Raw genomic sequence first — 23,360 nt, forward strand, 5'->3', positions numbered from 1 at the left:
CGAAGTCCTGACTCTACAGCTATTCTGTACCTGTCTTTTTGTTCAATCCAGACCTTTTTTTTTAATTTGATCAATACACTCCTGCTTATTACACAGGGTTATAATTTCGAAATCCCTTGTAAAGGCCTACCTTAACACTCCAAACACAAAGGACCAAAACGTCTGCTCAGGTAGGAAAACAAAACTCAAAAACTTGAAGTTTCATCATGCTTATGATAATAATTAACCAGTTTAATACATTTAACATCCCCATCCTTTTCATTCTTAACCGTTTTCCAAGGCCCGGTCACACCAGAAAGTGGCACAGCGAAATGAACCTGCCGCTGTAAAATATGTGGTTCTAGAAGCTTGGTGGCACAGTGATTAGGGATACAACTCGTGCTTTTTTTCATTACTGATTAATCATTTTGGGGACCACTTTATTTGCAGGTGGCTTCATAAGACTGACATGACACCGTCACAACCATGACATGACACCTGTCATGAACCTTGTTAACAGCACGGCTGGCTGCAGGGGTCTAACCGCACTAATTAGCTAACAGCAGCTAACAGTTACAATTAGCAGCAGTTAGCGGTTATATTAATAATAACAATAATAATAATAATAATGGATTACATTTATATACTGTTAGCGTTTTATCTTGATACCCAAAGTGGTTCACAGTGAAGGGGGGAAACTTACCTCAACCACCACCAATGTGGTTAGGTTAGCTAACGTTACTTTAGCAATAAGTAAAGCTATCTGTCCATCAGGTAACTCCATCAATCACCTTGGTGCTGTACTCGTGAAATGTCGTGAAACTGCCCTCATTACATTACTGACATCCAAATGGTTCCGCTTTACTTGAGGTCAAGGGAATTATTCATGACACTCGTCAAAACCAAGCACATGACAGTATAATGTAATGTTAACACATAAAGCTAAATCATTTCTTTAAGTTAGGCCTGCTATGGCATGTTTATGACATGTTGTGTTTTCTTGGTTAATGTCAAGTTGTCAAAACAAAGACATCTCAAACAATGTCAACTTTGCAAGTGACATAATTGACCGAATGACACTTAATGACAACAGTCATAAACCTTCATAAAGACTCCTATATGTTCATGACAGGTGTCATGTCATGGTTATGATGGTGTCAAGTCAGTCTTATGAAGCCACCTTCAAATACAGTGTTACCTCATTTTCTCTGTAAAATGTCAGAAAACTGTGAAAATTTAACATCATAATGTCCCAGAGTCCTAAGTGACGTCTTTAAATTGCTTGTTTTATCCACCCAACAGTCTAAAAGCCAAATATATTCAATTTACTATCATATATGGCAAAGAAAAACATCAGATCTTCTTAATTTGAGAATGTGGAATCAGAGAGTATTTGGCATTTTTTCCCAGAAAACGGTTTGAAACGATTAATCGATAAGTTGATAAAATAATCAAGCTCTGGTAGTAATTACTCGTAGTGCTAGTTGGTGAACAATTGTAGCTCGCGAACTAACTGCTAATGCTAGCCTCACCGAGCTTCTTTCTCTGTACTGGGCCATTTACTCCCCCTGGCATTTTGTTCTCATTCATTTCATTCAGTAAAGAGTTCTAGTGGAGAGGGGGGGAAACAAGTTTGCTAACTGCTTGCTAATTGTCAGTAAGCAAACACATTAGCTAGCTTACTCGGTTGCTAACAGGATATGTTCACACAGTATTTTCAAGAGACGTATTTGTACCATTGACTCCTGTTTCATAACTCTGCAAACTATCTTTTGTGGTGCAGATTATACTCCAACAGAGAAGGTAAAATAAAACTGGATGGTGTAACACAGCCAATAAGCTAATACCTTCCTCCACTGTTGACTCTATGGTTCTCTGTTCCCTCAAACGTCAGCATTTACTTCGACTCGCGAGCAAATCCACTTATCGTGACCATTCCATTGGAATTAATTGATTTTGCTGCGAAATTTCGCCGTTTTAAATGCCGGAGTGACCGGGCCTCCAGAAGGAGAAAAGGTAAATTGAAATTCTGACCATGACTCAGTAGATTCATCAAGTTGGACCAAATTAAGATGTTTAGGGATATGTAAGACCTGTGTTTCTCTATGCAAAACAGCTCAAACAGCTCTTTGGTACATTCTTTTACCCAATGAAATGTAAGTGGCATTGAAATATAGTTAAAAACCCTAAAAGGGAATCATATACATAAAAATAATAATAATTATAATAATAAGTATTATGAATACCTGAGAAAGATTTCTTTAAATGAAAAACCTGCCATAAATCAAGGCGTGGGGAGCAAAAAAGAGGGCTAAAACGTAGCTGACAGAGAAAAGAGACTCTGTTCAAAGCCTCTGCAGTTCTCCTCACAACATTACATTCAGTTACATCAGCCACACCTTGTTTTTCCTTTCTAATTCAGCCATCACCCACTCTCTGATCTAAAATACAGAGGGGAGAAATGCAGCAATCAACGAGCTTTTCTCCCTCTGTCTTTAGAAGGATAAGTAATATGTGAAAACCCTTAGGCGTACATATACACACATAAACACACACTCTCTCTGTGTTGATCTCCACTGGACTTATTTCACATGACTAAAGCCCAGTAGCACCAGCTGATAAGTCTCGTTAAGGACATCGGGTCTGTTGTGCGATGTCCGCCAAATTGGACGTCATTGTCAGTAGTAGGACATGTGAGTTTTTGGTTTAAAGAGTCAGTCAAGCAGCAAAGCTTTGTTGCATTGTTCAGCCTTAGGATGGTGAGCAGGAGGAGGGTGTTCAGTTCCAGGCCTGCAAGAAAAACACCTGCCTGATTTTCAGTCTCCGTACCCTCTGATGTGACGGCTCAGAGCATTTTCAGAGTGTGTTTGTAAGCTAAACACACACATTTCCACACGTCCTTTGCAGCATGTCTGCATCAGTAGAACTTGTCATCAATGCGGAAGTGTGGCCTGGTGACATCGTCAGGGTTGAGGAAGACGGATATGGATTTTCCAGGGTTCTCAGTGACCAGCTGCTGCAGTCGCTGCGCCAGCTTGTCCTCCGAAGGTGAGATGATGCCATTGGCTGGGTGGTGCCCGGGGGAGCCGTGGCCGTTGGTGCTAGCTGTTAGCTCCTTCTTCAGCTGGCCCGCCTGCTGGGCTTGGTCCAGAGCCGCCCGGAGGTGCTCGCTGGGATCAGAACGCACGTGGGCGAGTTTCCTGGCGACAAGCAGCGCCTGGCTGTCTGTCAGGTGCTCCAACATGTTGCACTGGGGCAGGAAGTAGTTTGGGCAGTTTTTGCCCAGGATGCAATGAGCCAGGTCATCCAGGAGACCCAGGAGGAGGCGGCCAGGGGTGTCAACGTCAGGGCAGGACAAGTAGGCGGCAGGAAGTCGGTCACAGGCCCAGAAGAGAAGGGTACGCAGGTGATAGAGGCTGAGGCCCGCACGAGGACGGGCAAGGATACGAGACAACACAGCTTTGGCTGCTTGGTAAGCTTGAGCCATGGGGTAGGGGATGCACTTCTTCAACTGAACCTGGTAATAAGAGAAATAGAGGACCAATGAGTTAAGCAGGAACGGGACTGAAGACATAGTGGTAAACCTAACGTGAATATTTGAGAGAGAGAAAGGGTGTGGGATGAAAAGAAAGAAAAATGGCAAAGAAACAAAGGATAACCAGATGGATATGTTGTACTGATGCTTTAAACCTTAACACAAGCTGGTTCCAAATATCACACCAAAATAAAAGTTACATTAACAGTTCCCTCACCTCGCTGCGTGAGAAGGCCAGCCTCCACTCCCTGTCGGGCCGACCACCCAGCGGGGAGCAGCAGGGCAGCAGATAGAAGCCAGATATGGCCTCCTCCTCTGTGATTTTACCATCCCAGAAGTGGTTGGCGGTCAGCCAGCCTTGGGCCACAGCGGGCCAGCCCCGAAATGACACCACAGGCAGCAGGTCGTACAGCACCCGGCTAGAGCCTGCCTGCAGGGAGTAGGGTGGTGGAATATTAGAATACCATTGACTGAAATTCTATTCTTCTTACGAACATTGTTGCAGGGGGATTTCTTGAAAATGATTTTAACATATAACCACAATCTGCTCCAATATTGATTTCACTCTACAAACATGTCCTCTTTAAACAAGCAATTTTAGAGCATGACTCAAAACTTAGAGGTATCCTGTGGAGTTTTTGACCTCTCGTAGCGCTATGAAGCTACATGGTTGTAAACTATGCTGGATTAAAAATTGTTTAAAAATCGGTTTTGCAAATGTTTTATGAGGAAGGAAATGCACTCTACACATTTGTTAGACCTCAAGGATACACACAATGCGTTTTGGTGAGTAACACTGAAAGTAAACTAGGGCTACACGATATGGTAAAAAAACAAATCATACTGTGATTATTTTGACAGATATAACATTTGCAATATGATTCACGATTAGTGGGAATGATCATTTTTGCATCACAATTTTTATTTTCACTGAAAAAACTATTAAAATCATGACGATGTGTTATTTGTTGGGGTCTGTACCGAACATACATGTTTTCTTACATCTGGAGAACAACATTTGTAGGCCAGGGCATTTCTGCAGCACTACAGTACTTTAGCATTAGCATTATAATGCTGTTTTGTCACATATTTTACCTTTATCAAAAAATTGCTTCTGCAATTTCGATATTGCACTTGGCCATATTAGGATTTCGATAATATTGCGATTAATTGTGCAGCCCTAATATAAACATAACTTTTGTTTGTTTACAAGAAAACTCCATAGGGCAGCTTTAAGCAGTCTGACATTCCTTATCGATTCAGATATAACAAGTCCAACTGTCTTCATTTTCTCATCATTTCAGTATGGGAACTGTTTGTTTCTAATCTGTACCTGGAGGATGATAGTGGTGAGGGGTCCATTCCTCTCCAGTCGGTCCGGGGTGGGAATGCCTCTCTGGGGGCTGCGCCTCAGCTCCTCCACAGCCTCGCTCACCACTCCCCAGAACCAGTCTGTCACCAGGGTGGGAGAGAAGTAGCATCCATCCAGAGACTGAGGAGAGACCAGGGAGGGGATAGAGCCTTTACCTGAGCAAGGAAGAGAGGGATGAAACGTGATGAATAAGAAAAATAATTTCAATTACTACAGAAACCCAGTATTAAATGGGCCCTGGGGCTAAAGACCGTAGTATTTATTATCACGCTGCAGCCTCTGCCTGCTCTCTGTCGGAGCAGAGCTCCTCCACATACACACACACATGCGCACGCAGAGCTGCGGTGGAGACAGTGAAATGAAGATAACTCGAAGATTACTCGAGTTGAGGACAACTACGCTCGTTACTGTAAGTGCAATAAAACCTTTGCGAGTAAAAAGCCAAAACACCTGTTCAACAAGCACAAATATGTAAACATGTGCAAAAGGGATATTTTAATCTGCTCTGTCTGCAGTCTCATACTAGCTCAGTGCGCAAGCTCAGCTAATAGCAAATTGTTACAAACAAGCTAAAATGAAATATGTATGTAGTCTAACTGTTTAGCTTAGTTTGCCACATACATTAAAATTGGCAAATTCATGTAAACTTTCTGCTTGCTGAGACAAACCAGCCCCTCCTCCCTGTACCAGCTGTACCTGCAGGTAAATCACATCAGCAGCAAAGGGAGGAGGACAGACGACAGGACGAAGGACTGATACTGACTGATGTCTGTGGTCTTCATTCTTTCTAAACTTCACTCAGTATTTTGATGTTAGGAATATGATTTATTTATTTACATTTTAGATTTGTTTCCAGTGAGATATTATTGAGTTTATATAATGACTTTGCTGTAGTAAACTTTACTGTTGCTGCTCTAGAAACAATATTTAGTTATATTTAAAATATTCAATTCTAATCCTGTTCTGAATTTAAAGATAACCTGGCTGACAAAGTAACTGCATAGCTAATATATACACTTCAATATTTGTTTATCGTCATATCATTATCACAACACTGAACAAAGTTATCGCACATCACAGATTTTCCTCATATCGTAGGCCTAGTGTGTAGTTCAGATCAAAATGAAGGCCGAGTTTGAACATGGGTGTGGTCCGACCCATGAGTGCTGAGTACTCATGTAATAACGTAGCGATGACTACTGAGTACTCATGGTTCAGAACGTCAACATGTTGACGTTCGTCGCGGCTGGTGTGATCCCATCGCAACATGGCCTTATTATTAATTGTACGTTACTAAAGTCAGTGGCCATTTTGTTTGGTATAGCTATCGTCAAGTAAAATATGCTATGCCTGTAGCCTTTTTCCTTACACGCTAGGATGGATAGTGTTGTCTTGAATCTTGCATAAAAAACACTGGCCTGTAGTCGGAGCCCATTACAGTCAACTTGGTGAACTTGTGGAAGTATTGTAAACCGTGGCACAGACCTTGGCACAGATTCATATAGGCTGCAAGTTCTTGGTAAACCGCGGTCTGGATTTGATCATTCTGGAGTATTTGTGCTATTATTTGGTTCTGGTTCAGTTGCTGGTTCTAGCGCATCAGATAAGTGGATTTGCTACTTTTCTCTGTTTAATTTATAAATTTCATATATTTGGGTTTTGGACTGTTGGACAAAATAAGCAATCTGAAGATGTCCCCTTGGGCAGTGAGGAATAGAGAGGGGCATTTTTCACTAGTTTCTGAAATTTTATAGACCAAAAGATTATGGCTTTTTGCAGCCTTAAAGAAAACCTTCCTCCTGGACACCTGAATAAAAATCAGATCTGAACCCATGTCACTTTTGCCCTCTTTTTAACCTTTCAGTAGCATTTTGGTGTGATACATGTCCATGCTGTCAACTAATTCTGAATAAATCGCTCTATCCTGCCACAGTAATTACAGTAGCATAAAATCCTGTGGGAAATGTTCTGATACGATCTGAAAATGTGACAAATTTGCTGAAAATTAAAGAGATTCATATCAATAAATGTCATTACCTTTTCTCATCTTGGAAGTTTCACACTCGCGAGCGTGTGCCAGATTGATGTTGCGGTGTAATCTGGAAGCCACCGTGTAATCTTCAACTTTTTATTGTGAAGTTATACTTATAAATGTTTCAGCGTGTATTTCCTGGGGAGGCATTTTCGTTTCACCTATCTGAAGAGTTATAAGAACGGGCCTCCGCTGCAGCTTTGGTGGGCAAAATTGCATCACAACATCATGCATCAAATTATCTCAGTGAAACATGAACAAAATTCAATCAGGCTCCTGCTCCTTCCACTCTCCACTGCTACAGAACCTTCATCGTCATCTATTCCACTTCTCCTCCCTCTCTTCAGTCATCTCTTCATCTTTCAATTTTTATACTTGCATACCCATCCTCCTTCCACTGTAGTCTTTTACCTGTTTTCTTACTTTCCATACTATCCCTGCTGCTCTTTCTGTTCTTACTTCATCCATTCACCTTTTGTTCCCCCATCTTCCTCCTCATTACCAATTTCTCCATCACTGTTCTTCCTATGTCCTTGCATTGATTATCCTACTTTTTCTACTTACTCATTTCTCCCTCTTCCTCCTCGTCTTCCTCAGTGGGAAGTCCATTCTCCTCCTGGCAGCAGATGCTCCAGCGGGACAGGACACTGGAGTCGCAGAGGCGAAGGCTGAGCCACGAGTGGCAGGGTGGGGAGTGCCTCATATCCAAGGTGACAGGCTGGTTGCGGTCATGGAGCTTCAGGGCGGGCACCAGCAGGGTGAAGTCCAGGTCAAAGTCGGCCCCTTTGGCATAGTCCCCCAAGTCCTCGGGGTTGAGGTCCAAGACTCCCTCCCGGGCCCCGCCTGACAGCAGCAGGTACTCGTTGGCCACCGGGAGGCGCTGGTCTACCTTCTGGACTAAGCCTGAAAGAGTTGGGGGTGAGAAAGAGACCCGAAAAAATCAATCACACTCACCAATAATTCATATTCAGAGCCACTGGTATGAGTGAACTGATGCGAGGAGCAATGAGCAGAAAGGTTTTGAGAAGTGTTCTCTCTCGCACACAGATGCATACAAACATTAAAATGTATTTCATATTCAGATACACGGACAAGCTCAGAGTATGCACGCCGGCTTTGACAAACGCACTGGGACAGAAAACAGCAGGCCTGCAAGAGAGTGAGCCTAGTAAATTTCCAGCTTTGAGAGGTACTGCATATATTTATGAGTCTGAGCTGCAGTAATATTGACACAAGAAGGAGTGTGAAATTAACAGCCACCCCAGCGACCACTGAGCTAGACACTAATGATAATTTCAAAGGCTCGCCTAAATATGTGCTCAGCCAAGCCTTCATTTCAGCTTCCATACACTATGTACTCTCTACAAACACAATGCATCTACACCTCAATTGGTAGAGGGATTTTTCCTGTTATAGATCAGCAGGAAACAGGCAAAGGGAAATGATTTAAAGGATAATTCCAGTTTATTACAACTTGGGTCATATTTTTGTAGTTTGGTTAGTTAATTGCTTAGATCTGGGAACATGGCAATATCACTAAAAAGAAGTCTGATGGGGTAAGAAATACGAGCAATCGAACAACCATCTTATTATATTCTTATTATATTTTAGGCCCGGCTGCACCATCATTTTCCAGAGTGCTAAAAAGCATTCCTCGCTCTCCTCTCTGAACATTTTATATGAGGGAAACTCGAGCCTCCAAATCCCTTCATGGCTACTTAGCTGTGTTGTAAACTTCCCAGGCTCTAGGCCCATGGGAGTCGCAGTACTGGAGTCAAGAAAATGATGTTTGGGCAGCTTAAAAGAGCAACTGAGAAAGGCTTGATCCTACGGCCAAACCTGTGCTGGTCTAGAGCTAACTGCTGGCTACTATAGGTCAAAGGTAAAGCATGGACACTTAAGAACCCTTTGCAGGGGAGAGATTGTGAGAGCTTGAGCGGAAGTGTTTATCCACTCCAGAGGAGTTAAGGGGCTGCAGAAAGCTGAAACAGGGGCATCGGACCAAGCCGGCAGGCCATGGCTGGGGGCACAAAGCTCCTAACATGATTTCTCTCATCCAATTGCATGGGCACACAACCTTGGTGGAATGATTTCAAGTAGAGGCATGTGTGTGTTTGGATATGAAAAATCGTGAGAGTCAATGAGCAAAATGCCAGATAAAGGAAAAAGCCCCTGATACTCACAAAGTGGCTTCATAACTGAATATAAGATGGCTGATTTGGCTATTTTACTCCTACTTCATCCTTGTCAGTAGTACTTAAAGTATCCATGTTAATAAATTATGACCAACTGATCCTGGTCTGACTGAGGAACAAATTCCTTTGCCAGAGCAGCATCCCCACCCACAGAATCCCCCGCAATCATTTGCTACTTTATATCAAAAAAAGGTAGAGCAGTTTGATGGAATATAAAAAAAAATATTTGGGAAATGGGAGGGAAAACATCCAGAGACTGAAAATGAACGAGCGACTAGAGTGGGAGTCAAAGTCAAATGTGCTGAGTCTCTCTCTGGTGCTTTGCTCTGAAGGGGAGCAAAATGAAAGTGCCTCATTTGACGCGACCACGAGGGGAATAGTCGAAGAGAAGAGAGAAATATAAAGTATGTGACAGCGCATCTTTGGATTTCCGTGTTTCTCTGCAGAATCTGCTCACCTCCTTCTACAAGCTCCATTCATCTCCTGACTAGACTACTGCAGCTCAGTCTATGGCTGGGAGTTCCCATTGCACTTTATCCAGAGCGCTACAGTTCCTCAGGATCTTCAGCTTTTGAACTCTCCCATGACATCTGCAGGAGTTCCTGATAGCATCAAATATGTATCAAATGTTTCACTCTATGAAAGTGTTACTAATTTTAAGTGGATACCTCAGTACAGATCAGAATTAATATGTAGAAAATGTGTTTCTTGTGTGCACATATGTAAAAATCCTTCTTTTGTCTCCCCCACTTTTACAGTTTAATTTCAAGGAGGAGATGATGATACGCTCACATACTACATGTGCTCACAGAAATATCAAGTTTCCGCAGCAACGAGCGGTTTCACCTCTTTTTCAGTTCTCTATCCCTACCCTAAATACAGTTTTCAGGGTTAGTGCGTTAATAATACAGAAAGTTAGGTCACATTTCAAATTATTTTGTTGGACTACAAGGCAATGTATTTATGTAATATATGTAATGGGACTACATATAGCAGAGCTCCAGGGTGCAACTAAAATTTAGCAGGTCTGATAAAAAAAAGAGGTGCGGCAAGCCAAGCAAGTGTGTGCAGGAGACCAGAGGTGTCGGTGTGTGTGTGTGTGTGTGTGTGTGTGTGTGTGTGTGTGTGTGTGTGTGTGTGAAAAGAAAAAGGAAACTGAAGGGCAAAGCAAGGTGAGCAGATTAAAGTAGCTTCAAATCACTTTCTTCCAGCCATGTCTAAACTAAATTATCAGCATTCAAGATAGTGAATGCTGATAAGTGACGCAAATAAGTAACTACTGAAAGCAGTAGTCCAACATATTTAACTCATCTGTCCATCTGAAGTGAGTGTTTGTGCATGTATCTTGCAAAACAAATTATGACCAATCGATTATCAGAACGTGAAATCTGTTAGGCTGGAAAGAAAGAGAAAGAGGGGATGGGCAGATCAAAGAGAAGACGGGAGGGTGTCACAGGGAGGAACGGATCAGACCCAGCCAAAGGGCAACGAGTTTGAAGCTGCGACTCCTCTGATTTGTTTGGTTTTATCTGCGACTGATAAACTGGGTCAAATAGACGAGGAGGAGGAAAAGAGTGATGAAAAAGAGAATAAAGAGCGTCTTATCTCTCCAGCAGGGGCTTCAGTTGGAGAGAAGAGCGCAGAGGAAAAACTATCAATTAGCGAGGCTTCTTCAGTCTCCACACTGGCTGCAGAAGTTTGAGGTTGTTCCAAGGAACACAATCTACTTTTTAATCCAAATTCTGAAAATCGACAGTCACACACTGCTTTACTGGGCATCTGCCAGGCAGCACGCACACATGGACACACACATGAACACATTAGAACATCTATGCCTGTAGACACACAGAGTCTGAGAATAGAGCTGGAATGGAGACAGTCTAGGCAGGTTTCACAGCCACGGATTAAACCTAATCCTATAAGAAATGTCTTTGAATGTAGATTTCCATTAGAGGGAAGTTTTTCGATAAGAGCTATTTTCAGACTAGACCCAATTCCATGTCTGTGAAACGACTATGTGATGGCTATTGGTTACTCGATCAGTCTCAATGTATGGTAATAGTAAAGCCTACCTACATACCTACCTGCATGGCATGCTTTCACACACTTTTGTACGCCCTGAAGCTGATCCAGTGTCTCCAGAAAAACAGGGTCGTTTTCTTTCACCAATTTACCGGTTGAATATTTACAAAAAGCTATGCAAAATTTAAATTTCACAGTAACCTTAACGCATCATAATAAATAAGAAAATGTTTTACTTGAACAGCTGCAGTAAAATCGTGAACCAAACTTTCAAAGTTAAATATCATGTGTGTGCTGCAATCAAGGAGCAATCACGCTATTGCTAGAGTCTTTGAAATGACCTGCTCCAGGAGTTGGGGTTGGGGAAAAAAAAAAAAACAATATCTGATTTTAACATCAATATATCATCACGACTTTAATCCTGGGAGATAACTATGAATACCATAAACAAAACACCAGGAAGATCTGCAGCCACTGCTGACCTCTACGCAGCATTTTACTTAAGAAATGTACAGGAATTTAACTGGGTCCCTTAAAAAACAGACATAATTTTACTATGGTAATAATGAGGAACTGTATTCCCAGTTTTCACAATTCTACCTACCAACATGCATATTTAGTGTGGACAAGGGATGCTACAAGCTATTTTGAAGACCAAAAGCAAAAAGGAAGGGAGCACAAGTAACAGCACCCTTTTTGACAAAGATAAATGAGGTTTAGAGTAAATGTGGTCCAAACCTTGAGAAACAAATGCATTTATATATAGCAGAGCTTCCCCTCCAATATATTCGCAGGCCAACCCAGCACCGCCCTAAAGTCTCTGGCCAGCCTCAAAATCTGAAAAAATATGTCATGAAAATGTCATTATTTAAAAACTAATTTAGTATGATTTCTAAATCAATAGATCATTTATTTGCACAAGATCTCTAATTTGTCATGTGTCTTGGGAGTTTGTTAACAGTGTTATACTGTCACTCTGTGATATTACACACTGATGTATTGAACTGCATCAGTACAGCATGGCCTGGCAGCGGTCCGGGTTCGAGTCCAGCCCGTGGCCCTTTGCTGCATGTTGTCCCCTCTCTCTCTCTCCCGCCCTGTCCTGTCTCTCTTCAGCTGTCGCTGTCAAATGAAGGCATAAAAAGCCCCCTTCAAAAACAAATACAGCATGCCCTCACATATTAAACACGCCATCTGACTGTGAGCATATTCTGCCACACACCTCTAGTTTGATAGACTCCAAAAATAGCTCTGTAAATCTCTCTGGAAAATGGGATTCCTCTAATTAAGCCGATGACTTCTATGTGCTGTTGCAGGAGAGGGCTGCTGAAAGAGAGGGAGAGGGTCTGAAAGTGTGACTCCGTTCTAAAAACTTATCTCATGCTATGAACTGTTCAGGGAACAGCCTGAACACGTTCCCATTAAAGTTTTTCTAGGCTCCTCCCTCACCCAATGGTAAATGGACTGTACTTGTATATCGCCTTTCTAGTCTTCCGATCACTCAAAGCGCTTTACAACATGTCATTCACCCCATTCATACACTGATGGCAGGTACCAACTGCTCATCAGATCAAACTAATCATTAAAACAGTCATTTGGGGTTCACTATCTTGCCCAAGGACACTTTGACATGTAGGGGAAGCTGGGATCGAACCGCCGACCTTCCAATTAGTGGACGACCTGCTCTACCACTAAGCCACAGCCGCCCCAATCATGGTTAAAAAGTGACATTTAAGCAGTAGTGACAGAATATTCATTTCAAATGTATATGCTTTTGAGAGATTAACTAGCGAGGAGCTCCACTGAAACAGCCAGGGATGAAGTTCTTGATTAAAAGCACCCTGGTGTAGTAGTTTCTGAAGGAGGGGATGTCGTCTGTTTCAAAATGATATTCACAATTGTTGTTGCACAAGCCCTACCTCTGTGTGACCTTTCTGTTATTTTAGACAATAAAGCGCTAATACAGCAGCAGAGCATGCCATAACAATAATCTTAAAAGCAGACTCATCCCAAAAGGAGCAATTCAATCCGTTACGAATGATTCCTGACTAGTATAGTCTCACCCGGATGTTATCAGTGCTGTTCAAACGGCATTTCTTGCAGCCTCACCTCGCACGCTAATAGCAGGCTTAATCCCAGACAACCCAGCCGCTGAAAGGTGAGCCATTCCCGCCTGCTCGCTGTTTATGAATTCATATCAAGGCAGGAGATTAGCTCAAAAATAGGCCTTTTAGAGAAGAGGAATGGAGAAGTTCCAATTTAATCTTATTGAGGGGAGGGGGGTGTATCAGACCACTGAGCCAGGTGTGGGTTTGCCTGAGTGTGAATGTGTTTAATACAACAAACAGGGCTCAGAGTGATGACAGACATAGTGTGTCTAAACCACCTGCAGAGAGAGAGGAAGCAGGAAGCTGTCAGTGTCTTTCAGCTCTTCACTGCTGCTTTCATGCCAGCTACACTCTGATACCATGCCCCGCTAAATGACAGGCAATTATCACTGAAAGAAAAAAGTGTCAGCACAGGTTTACTTTCACATTTTAGGGCAGCAGGGTAGCCTAGTCGTTTGAGAAACCATTTACAACTGATCCTGACCTTTGATATTCCTATTAAGGACAGGCAAGAGAGGTGACAAATCCTTCACAAAGATCAATTAAGTCTCACATTAACTAATTATTAAGTAATTAACTCATAACCTTATATTTGCCCTGGTCTTCAATATGCACTTTTATAAGCAATCGGGAAGCAGAGCAGCTAGAAAACTTGCAGATCACAGGGAACATATGCCAGCAAGTTATGTTCCCTGTGATGTGTGTTGATTGTGCCTATTAAAACACATTTAACTGTTTAAAACAGAAAGGGAAACAAGCACAAAATTAAGTTAAAGCTCGGCTGGTTCCCCTTTTTCACCTTAGCGACACTGTTTGGATCATATTCACACATATTCCAAAGTAATATTTCTGGTTCTAACACTCAGGCCCTGCTTGCATTGTGCGTCACACTGGGTGAGCAGGTACAGACTGAATGAGTTCAGGGTATTGCTCAATCTCACACTCACTGATTGATTCAGAGATCACACCTGAATACTATATTAAGGCTTTGTCGCTCTGTCTATTAGTACACTCAGCATTTGGAAATGTTGCTATTTGAAGTTAATACGTTTTCAAAAATGTCACTTTAATTAACATGAAAGGAAATGGGAAACATCTGTCGCTCTTTGTGCCCTCCAACATTCCTAGATACATTATGAAAAACATTTTTAAAGATAACTGAAAAGTGTCAGTCTGTGAGTGACGAGGCGTGCGGCAAACATTCAGTTTTAATACATTTTCCCCCAGCAACTCAGACAGCAACAGCCTCCACATAAGATACTGTTATCAGTTGACAGCTGCAACCCAAATGATTCCTCCATCGTCGCCTCAGGAATACTTAAAGTGGGATTATGAAAGAGCAAAAATCACAATGTCAGCCTTGGTTATTAAAATGAGCAGCCAAACTGTGTCAGTCATATTTAATTGGATACCAGGAAAGACACTTGATGAATGATGTGATGTCTGTCTGTGGCCAAGTTCAGTCACAGGACACTCTACTGTGTTGAAATCACAGAGAGCTGTTGGTTGATTTGTTACAGAGCCTTATCTAGAAGAGGTTGTGAACTGTGGCAAATTAACATCAACTAAACTGTGTTTTGCATTCATTTTCACTGATGTGCCAGCTTTCCAACAATTAAGAATTAATGCTGCTAAGTGCCAAAAAAGGTGTCAGTGAGCAACAATGACTCAATCATTTAAGGCAGGCAAGACGCATCTCATTTGTGCTGCTTGGCACTGGGGTGTCCGCGCTGATAAAAACTGAACAGAAACAAAGCCTAACTAATCAAATTCAAATATTTCAGTCATTGACTGTTGCAGTGCCATGGATCTGGCCTGGCTGCCACATGAAGATAGGCTGTCAAATCCAAAACGGCATTAACAGAGAATTAGTCAGCCCGAGCAGCCACGTAGGATCCCCCGATCCCAAGCCTGCACTAAAAACTAAAACTGAAGAGCAGGGCCCTGCAGTGAGGCAGGAAGTCACAGCAGTGGAAACAGCATCCAGCTGTGAATCAGTCACACAGAAGCCCACCAGCGTTAATGGGCTGGACTGAGAGACTGGCCAGCCACGGTGTCGATCCAGCAGGCCAGCAGCTTGCCTGGCTAAGTGAGCTGCTTTCCCAAAGGGGATAGAGTTACCACTCTGATGGTTAAAATTTAACCAGAAGGGATTTTTTTTCCCCCCCACCAAAATAAAATATGCATCACATTGCATAAAAGTTTGTGCAACCTTAAAAAGGTTAGAACGTTTGGGAGGAGAAATTTAGAGCCAGATAAATGCACTCTAAATTAAATCCTACAGTGCACAGAGAAAACTCTGTGTTCCACTCTGACTGACTTGTGGGTTTTTCCATCCAAACAAACAAGACAATAATCAATCTTTGTGCACCTTCATTTGCAGATGCTTGTAGTTTTGTCTAATGACATATACACACCATAATATACCGAGCTAGCTGCACAGTAGCTTTCATATCTCTGTCTGCATTAGGTCGTTGTTGCGATGTTTCATATCAATGAGCAGGACTGCTTTATGGTAATAGTGGAATCACATGGTTAACATCAATGATAAAGTACCTTGCTTTTTCAGGCCTTTATTTCAATATCTATATTGTGATGAAATGTGTGATAAAATGATATACAGATGGGTGACTAATTAAAAGGAACAACCAACACAAAGTGTCTTAGTATGGAGTCAGGCCTCCACGAGCCTCCAGAACAGCTTCAGTGCTCCTTGCCACGTCTGTGGAACTCTATTGGAGGGTTGAACACCATTCCTCCACAAGATATTTTCTCATTTATATATATCTAACCTTTATTTAAACAGGTAACCTCATTGAGATCAAGATCTCTTTTGCAAGAGAGATCTGAGACATAACAAAAGGACATATAGCATCAGAGACAGTCACAGACATCACTAAATAGATTTGAAGATCAAAGTTTATATTATATCATTTGGTGTTATGGTGATAGTGGTGGAGAGCACTGTCTTACAAGTTGCTTCCAAAATCTTCCATAGGTGTGAAACTGGGTTGAGATCTGGTGACTGTAAACGGCGCAGCATTTTATTCACATCATTTTCATACTTGCCAAACCATTCAGTGAGCCCTGGTGCAAGGAAGCATCTGCATTTGCACAAAAAGTTTGGAAACTGAATGTCAATGTTTTGGAACAACTGCAAATACAGTCTTTTTGAGCCACAACAATTACAGAAAAATCTTGAGAATCTAGTGGGACTGATAAATACGCAGGCCCTCACACAAACACAGACAGGCTTTGCTTTGTTTGGTTTCATTTTTCATTTTTCATCACAGCTCAAGGTGAACTTTTGACTCGTGCATCTCCTGACTTTGAAGAAACCAACTGAGGTGCTGATCCCCCTTCTCTGTCTAACTGCCTCCACTTATCACTGTTCAAGTCCAAACGTGCATCAAGCTAAGTGGCCTAAATATGAAGATGAATGGGAAACAAACGGGCTGATGTAAGAAGCCCAAAAGGAAGGCAAGAAGAGGACAAAGTGTAGGACAAAGTGAAGATCTGGTACACTGAATAAAGAGGAAAACTCAGTTATGAGCATTTCTTTTCATAACAATTACTTATCGCTTCAAAATCTCAACATGCAACAGGCTATTTTTCACAGATAAAAATGTCCAAATCTGAGCTGAGACAGAACAGCACTCATGACTTTTTGAACTTGGATCAAAAGTATCTATTTTCATCATCAGGGGGGAGATGAACGCTGAACTGAACTCTCTCAAGCTGGCTGGCAAACTTTAAGATCTGAAAAGTTGGGTTCAGGGTATGTCTGGGCCTAGCACCAGATCCTCGGCTTCGCCGGCAGTGTGGATTTATTTCTGCCTTCATCAGACTTTTGTTTTTCAAAAGATATATACAGTAGCCCCCACCATGCTTGCCTGAAGGCAAACCACAGTGTTTACTCAAATGCAGGGTAAATAAGTGCCTCTTCTTGGATCTGTAAGACTGTGAAGTAATTCACTGGGTGCACTTGTAAGTGAGTGTGTGTGTGTGTGTGTGTGTGTGTGTGTGTGTGGGGGGGGGAGTTTAATCTCTTTTCTTTTTCCTTTTCCCTGACAGTGTGCAAAACCCAGTGGGGACCCCTCAGCAGCTCAAACTTTATAAAAACCTGGCAATAAAAGCCACAGCTACTCACGTTCAGCATCCATGCACACATGCACACACACACACACACACTATGCAGCTATGACGTGCCTCCTCCAGCAGGCCGGCATGCTATAACAAGGCCGCTCCATCAAGAGGATGATATTTGCTTTTCAGTGCTGCCTTTCATCCTCCACAGGGGCCTTGAGAGGCATTGAGCTCCAAATGCAGCTACCACTGCGTACTTAACTTTAAATTCCAAGAATCCAACACAACCCGTCTCCCTCTGTTGAAAGTGCCAAACTTTCCCCCCCCTCCCCCCTTTTCACAGTCAGAGCTGTCACAGCGGGCCGTGAGGCACGGGGTATGTATATACCAGCAAACCGTTGGGTGATTATGCCAGAGAAAGCAGTCTCAAAACTTAAAAAGTTACAGAGATTCTCAACCGAGAGGAAAGCAGAGGGCTTTGCACCAGAATCATGAAAAATGAAATCTGAACAAAGGAAAAGGCAGAAAAACAGCTAAAAAAAAAAAAAGTTTAAAGTTTAAGCAGAAAAAGGAATCTCTCCCTGTATGTGGTGATACAATGAGAAAAACAGGCCTGGGTGCCATTTTGATTTGTGTGATTTCTCCCTGGGTGAGACAGCCTGTTTGATTAAGCTATTTTGAAATCTACAGGAGCTGTCTGCCAACCAATGTAATACTACTAATTTGACAGTAATAGTGAAACTGTGTGTTTTGATATTCTGGGACACACAAAAGGGCTGAGCAGAATGCAGGCCACTTGCCATGACTGTTCTTACAGACTGACAAGAGTAAATGTAAAATTGGGAAATAACAACACAGAAGTCAGGCTGATAGTGACATGAGAGAACAAGGATGACAGGGGACAGCAGGGAGGGGGGAGAGTGCCACCTATTGGACAAACAAACACACTTCACGTTTTACTCACGACTGACAATAAAAAAAGACAATGCATTTGAGACAGCATCGTGTCTCACTTAGCAAACTCATCTCTCAGCAGTTCAGGTTATGCATGAAAGTCAGCAAGCGTGGATGACAGAGAGAGTAGACAATGAATTTATGAATCATATACTGGATGTGCTTGTATTCCAACATGTCATTTAGAATCAAATTTGCATTTGAAAGACACCAAATCTTCAAGTTTCAAATCATTACATCCAGACTGCCACAAATTATAAGCCTCTAATTTTGCATACAGGACTTAAAGAAAACCCAAACATGTGATAATGCCTCTATCGGGATTAAATTGAAGATACTGTACCTGGTCCATCATTTCAATGCACACTAAGTCTATAGTGTTGATCGTGTTTGTCACACATGCTGTCTCACAACCTGAGTCATAAAATGGGTCTGTAAAAGAGAACCGTGTCTCATCCCATTTAAATTAGATTTTGCAGCTTTGTTCTTTTTGCCTAAATTAAATCTGGCGTAACATTTCGACAGACAGAGAGCGAGAAATCAAAAGTCTTTCTGTCAGCTCAGCCCTGTTGGTTGTTGCCCATTTTCGTCTGACCAGCCATTGACCAGACTTAGTGTCAAATCCAAACTATCACTTTAAGAATGAAATACGAAGCTGCATGTGAGGGCGCCTCCAGAGAAAGCAGGACTTATCAGCATTAGACCTTTTGCGTCTATCTTCTCTTAGGCACCAATCTACATAAAGCACAATGTTTTCATACATTTCATTCTTTTCAGTATACTGTAAAAGCCTCCTGATAAACTAAATGTACTGCTGAACACTTACTGAAGTTCCCTCTACCACTGCAACCACAGTTGAACACACAGAGAGAAGAATAACTAGTAAAAACAGCATGACGATAGAGATATACAGGACGCCATGATATGGATTTGGCTATATAATTTATTCCAGTATGAAATTGATTTCAATCATCATGTACTGCATGCCCTCACAGTACATACAGTGTACTGTGAGGGCATGCACAGCTCACTGCATGTTAACGCATGTTCAGTAGCCAACTGACCAGACTGTGGTTGTACTGGGAAACTTCCAGGTGAAAATGTGTCTAATAGTGTGCGAGTGTAGAGCAGGGCGTTCCTAGGAAGGACTGTTCTCGCTCTCAGTGACACTACCCTGGGTAAACAAAGGGGAAAAAATAGGGACTATACACTTTCTTTCCCATACTCATGCACATCTGCATACTTAGAAAAAAGGGGGTAAAGAATAGACAGCAGAAGAGGCAAGACAATACAATTGTGGACATATTTCAGGATCTAGTATGTAATACTGAGCTGAAAACATTCCACCCCCCAAAAGTTGCAAAGGTACACAGCTGCTGTCGTAAGAAAGAGGATCACACTCACACACACACACACACACACACACAGATACACAGACAGCACCATCTGTGCATGCAGTGTGATTTGCTCATAACTTCCACCAAGAAATTAAGATATTAATAGTTGATTAAACCCCAGGAAATAAATAATTACTACCCAGAGGCTTGTACTGCATTAAAGTCACATTCTATTAAAATTACAATGGAAAATATTATATACCATAAAATACTGTTACCATCCAATATCCAAAATACACCATGACATATTCCTGCACATCTATCCCAGCTGGTAAGTGATTTTCATTCTAACACCAAATGGTCAACAGCAAAATAAGAAATTAGGTGTCACAGTTATTTAGTGGTGAATGGACGCTGGGTGCAGTGTGATAATCTCTTTCCTGTGTTAACATCCCACCCTCATCATCATAATCATCTCACTCCATACTAAATTAAAGCTTCCCCTGATAGCCCTAGTTGGAGTTCTGTATAACAATCAAAATGGTGGACTATGGTCACACTCACATCAGTTTAAGGACTGTGATACATGCCATATTATCCAATGTGTTTTGTTTGCAGACATACCTAGCATGTTGAAGATAAAGTCCTTGGCAGTGTGGACCTCTAAGGCAGTCTGGTCTCCAAACTCTCCCTGTTCCAGAAGTACCAGCTCAGACACCTGGGCTGACAACTGCTCCAGGGTGGCCCCTGACCGAAAGTCCACCTCGGATAGCTTCTTGGCAGGGGCTGGGGAGCGCGGCGTCACCGCACTCATCAGGGACTCCATCTATACAACCCTGTAGGGTGAGGACGAGGAAAGAGAAACTGTTGTAGGTTTGTTACCCTATATTTTCAAGGTTTTAATACCACGACAGCCTTTTTTTCATGGTTAACACAGTCAATATGGGTCCCCTGAGGGAATTATGCTGCCATAATGCCAATTATAACTATTGGTTTTGAGGGCTACAATGCAAGACCCTAGAACAAAACCCAGGGCTATACTTGATCTGTTTTCAGGATGTGTCCTACAGCCTACTGCATGTTCAGACTGATTTAGTTTCATGTTTTCATTGCTGTATAATGCTTGCCTTGTTTTCAACAGCCTCGTGTGAATCATGAGCCTTTGTGGGGCAATTCTAGAGGAACATAATATATCAGGGGACAACTAACATTGAATTTGAATAGCAGCAAATGTGATGTGTTAGCAATTACAGCTTTGATCAACATCCAGTCATTCAACCTCAAGCTAAGTATTCTGGGTCGGACTACTGAAAGCCCAAAAATGCATTGATAAAGTGATTAATAAGAACATGTATTATGCCACTATTGGCTGTTAGTGAGTCCAACCTGACATATGACACAGAACATCCGTTCTGACAAGCTGAAGAAATGTGTACACCCTAGCAGTGTTTGACTACAAGACTTATACTTTACATATTATGATCATTAGAAATTATCAGAAAAAGTGTGCTATTTCGCAGCCTAAAGTAAATTGATTAGAGGAAGGCAGTCCCAGTATGTGCTTCTCATGTAATCCGTGTTGTTACGTTTGAGATTTGTGCACTGATTTGAATCACAGCTAAACCACTTCCTTTCTCAGAAATAAACCTGCAAACCAAGCAAGTTACTGCTTTTGTGACATTTCCTCTATCCTGCCTTGTATCCTAGCATGTGTCCAAGGGGTTGAGTTGCTTGAGTCGTGCCATTAGAAACGGGTTAAAAAATGTACTTTAGCTAGACTTGACGGAATATTTTGCATACCAGGACGAGTCTAAAGATTTAGCGTTACGTGGAAGGGCATTACGTTAGTGGTAAGGGTATGCGGTTGAAAAGACATAGTATATTGAGTGGCTATCTGTTAACATGTTTAAATAATTATATTTAAACAGTGTGCCCTAAGAGTAACAAGCCAAAAACTTGTAATGCTAATGTAAATAAAGCTAAGTCGAGTGGAATGACAACATGGCCCCTGCCCCACCAAACCAGGTCAATTAACAAGCAAGCTTCCCTGCTTCTAGCTGCTAAGCTAATAGCCGAGCAAATTAGCCAGCCTGCTGTCTGACAACTAACATTAGCTAGTTAATTAGATAATTCATGATAGATAACAAATTAGCCTGGGCTGCATTAGATAAATCCATATGATTGCTGTACTACCGTATTATCAGACCACTTGACTTGCAGTGATAAGGTCGGTGTGGTAACGTTACCGCGACCACAGTCAGCTAATTTCTTTTATTAGCCAATATTAGCCAACTAGCTTTATCAAATTAGCATGCTAGCCAACAAGAATGACAGGTGGGGACAGGGAACACAAGTGCAGCGACACACATCCGCGCATACAAACTCACACACACAAACACATATTCACACTAAAATCTATAGATACACACATACACATGCGCGCGCGCGCATGCATACACCCACATGCACTCAGCTCGGGTCTCGTTAGCTTGCGAGTCGAGGAGCACAGTGAAATCATTAGCTAAAGGCTAAAGCTGTCAAATAACCGCAAACAGACACACACACACACACCCTTTACACAATGACGCGAGGGAGTTTCTTCGCTATCTTCCACGTTTACTGTTTTTGTGATCCCTGTGCTTCAATCCGCCTTCTTTAGCTGTCATTTCCAACAGGTCCCAGGCGCCACCTTTCCCCTGGCAACACCGTCCCAGAAATCATGGTCCTTCTCTGAGGATCCAGGGATTAGTAGTATGAGTGGCACGCACGCCCCACATCACAGAACTACAAACGGATTTGTGAGGTCAGGTTTATGATTAAAATTGTGCCCGTGTCCTCGCAAATACGATAAGGCTATGCTAAGGTTTAGTAGAAGCAGGGCAGGGCGGTTCCAGGACTGCACAGACAGTGTTTTGATGCATGAGCATGTGAGCAGCCCTTTGTAAATCCAACACAGCAGTGGTGTCCTTGCAGCAGAGGAGCAGCAGGGTGCTGCAGCTGGAAGTGGGTACTGCTTCTATACCCTCTCCTTGTTTATGTGTTAATAATGATTGTTTACAGAGGTAAACAGAGGTTTTTAGTATTAATTATGGTATTATATAGTTATGTAGTTAAATGTGTATAGTCACACAGAGGGTCGTGCAGGCTAGTGTCAGATTCAAACAAGTCATATAACTTTAACTATTAGTAGCCATCACAGTGTTGTATAATGTCTCTTGTATAATGAGCTAATGTATAATGGTGACTTGTCATTAGCCAGTTGTGAGAGGGCAGATAGTGGTTGAGGTTGCTGCATAATCTAAATGATATTAAGACAAAGTTTCTATAATTATACTGTGAAGCTTTTCAACTAAATATAAAAGTTAAAGGTAATGAATAACTTAGTTAGTACTCACTCATCAGTGGTAATTATTGTAAGCAAGCTTTTTATTTTGTTACTTTGGCAACACACACTCAGTACAATTCCATCAAAGCTAAACACGATGCATAGCTTTTCTGCAGTATACCATGCTTTATTCCCCAAATGTTTTTGGCTATCTTGCCTTCATCTGGGTGGCACATGAGGTTTTTGTTTAAAGGCCTGTACAGTCCATCAATTAGTCATGTGACTTATATTAATTATAAATTACAATAATGACAAAACATTAGAGCAATCTTTGAAAGATTCAATATTTAAATTTAATTTGAACTTTAATCTTAACGTATTTGGGTATTTTATTTTATTTTTAAATAAATTCAAC

At 41.8% G+C, this 23,360-nt stretch overlaps 1 protein-coding gene across 3 annotated transcripts; it reads right to left on the reverse strand.

Annotated features, from left to right (window-relative positions):
• Window positions 1-1,402: 1,402 nt before the first annotated feature.
• tmem102 (transmembrane protein 102) lies at window positions 1,403-22,600 on the reverse strand. Of its 3 annotated transcripts, none has more exons than XM_044184547.1 (6): window positions 22,241-22,600; window positions 20,245-20,456; window positions 7,483-7,821; window positions 4,848-5,041; window positions 3,732-3,944; window positions 1,403-3,496 (listed from the first exon to the last, which is right to left on the reverse strand). In XM_044184547.1, the coding sequence occupies exons 2-6, from the start codon at window positions 20,444-20,446 to the stop codon at window positions 2,897-2,899; spliced, it is 1,548 nt and encodes a 515-aa protein (XP_044040482.1). In that variant the 5' UTR covers window positions 20,447-20,456; window positions 22,241-22,600; the 3' UTR covers window positions 1,403-2,896. The 3 variants fall into 3 exon arrangements, with proteins under 3 accessions (XP_044040482.1, XP_044040481.1, XP_044040483.1); XM_044184546.1 differs by having other exon boundaries at window positions 22,192-22,599; XM_044184548.1 differs by lacking the exon at window positions 22,241-22,600 and adding an exon at window positions 21,814-22,036.
• Between the last annotated feature and the right edge of the window lie 760 nt (window positions 22,601-23,360).

The sequence above is a fragment of the Siniperca chuatsi genome, linkage group LG22 (assembly GCF_020085105.1).
Source record: "Siniperca chuatsi isolate FFG_IHB_CAS linkage group LG22, ASM2008510v1, whole genome shotgun sequence".
In the NCBI taxonomy this organism is placed as follows: domain Eukaryota; kingdom Metazoa; phylum Chordata; class Actinopteri; order Centrarchiformes; family Sinipercidae; genus Siniperca; species Siniperca chuatsi.

What these genes read in the sequence shown, in the direction of transcription:
- tmem102 (XM_044184547.1), bottom strand. Translation starts at nt 20,446, where the DNA reads ATGGAGTCCCTGATGAGTGCGGTGACGCCGCGCTCCCCAGCCCCTGCC. An exon ending in GGAGGAAGAGGGAGAAATGA is followed by an intron (nt 5,042 to 7,482) that starts GTAAGTAGAAAA and finishes TTCCTTGCTCAG; the next exon opens with GTAAAGGCTCTATCCCCTCC. An exon ending in TGGCCTTCTCACGCAGCGAG is followed by an intron (nt 3,497 to 3,731) that starts GTGAGGGAACTG and finishes TCTTATTACCAG; the next exon opens with GTTCAGTTGAAGAAGTGCAT.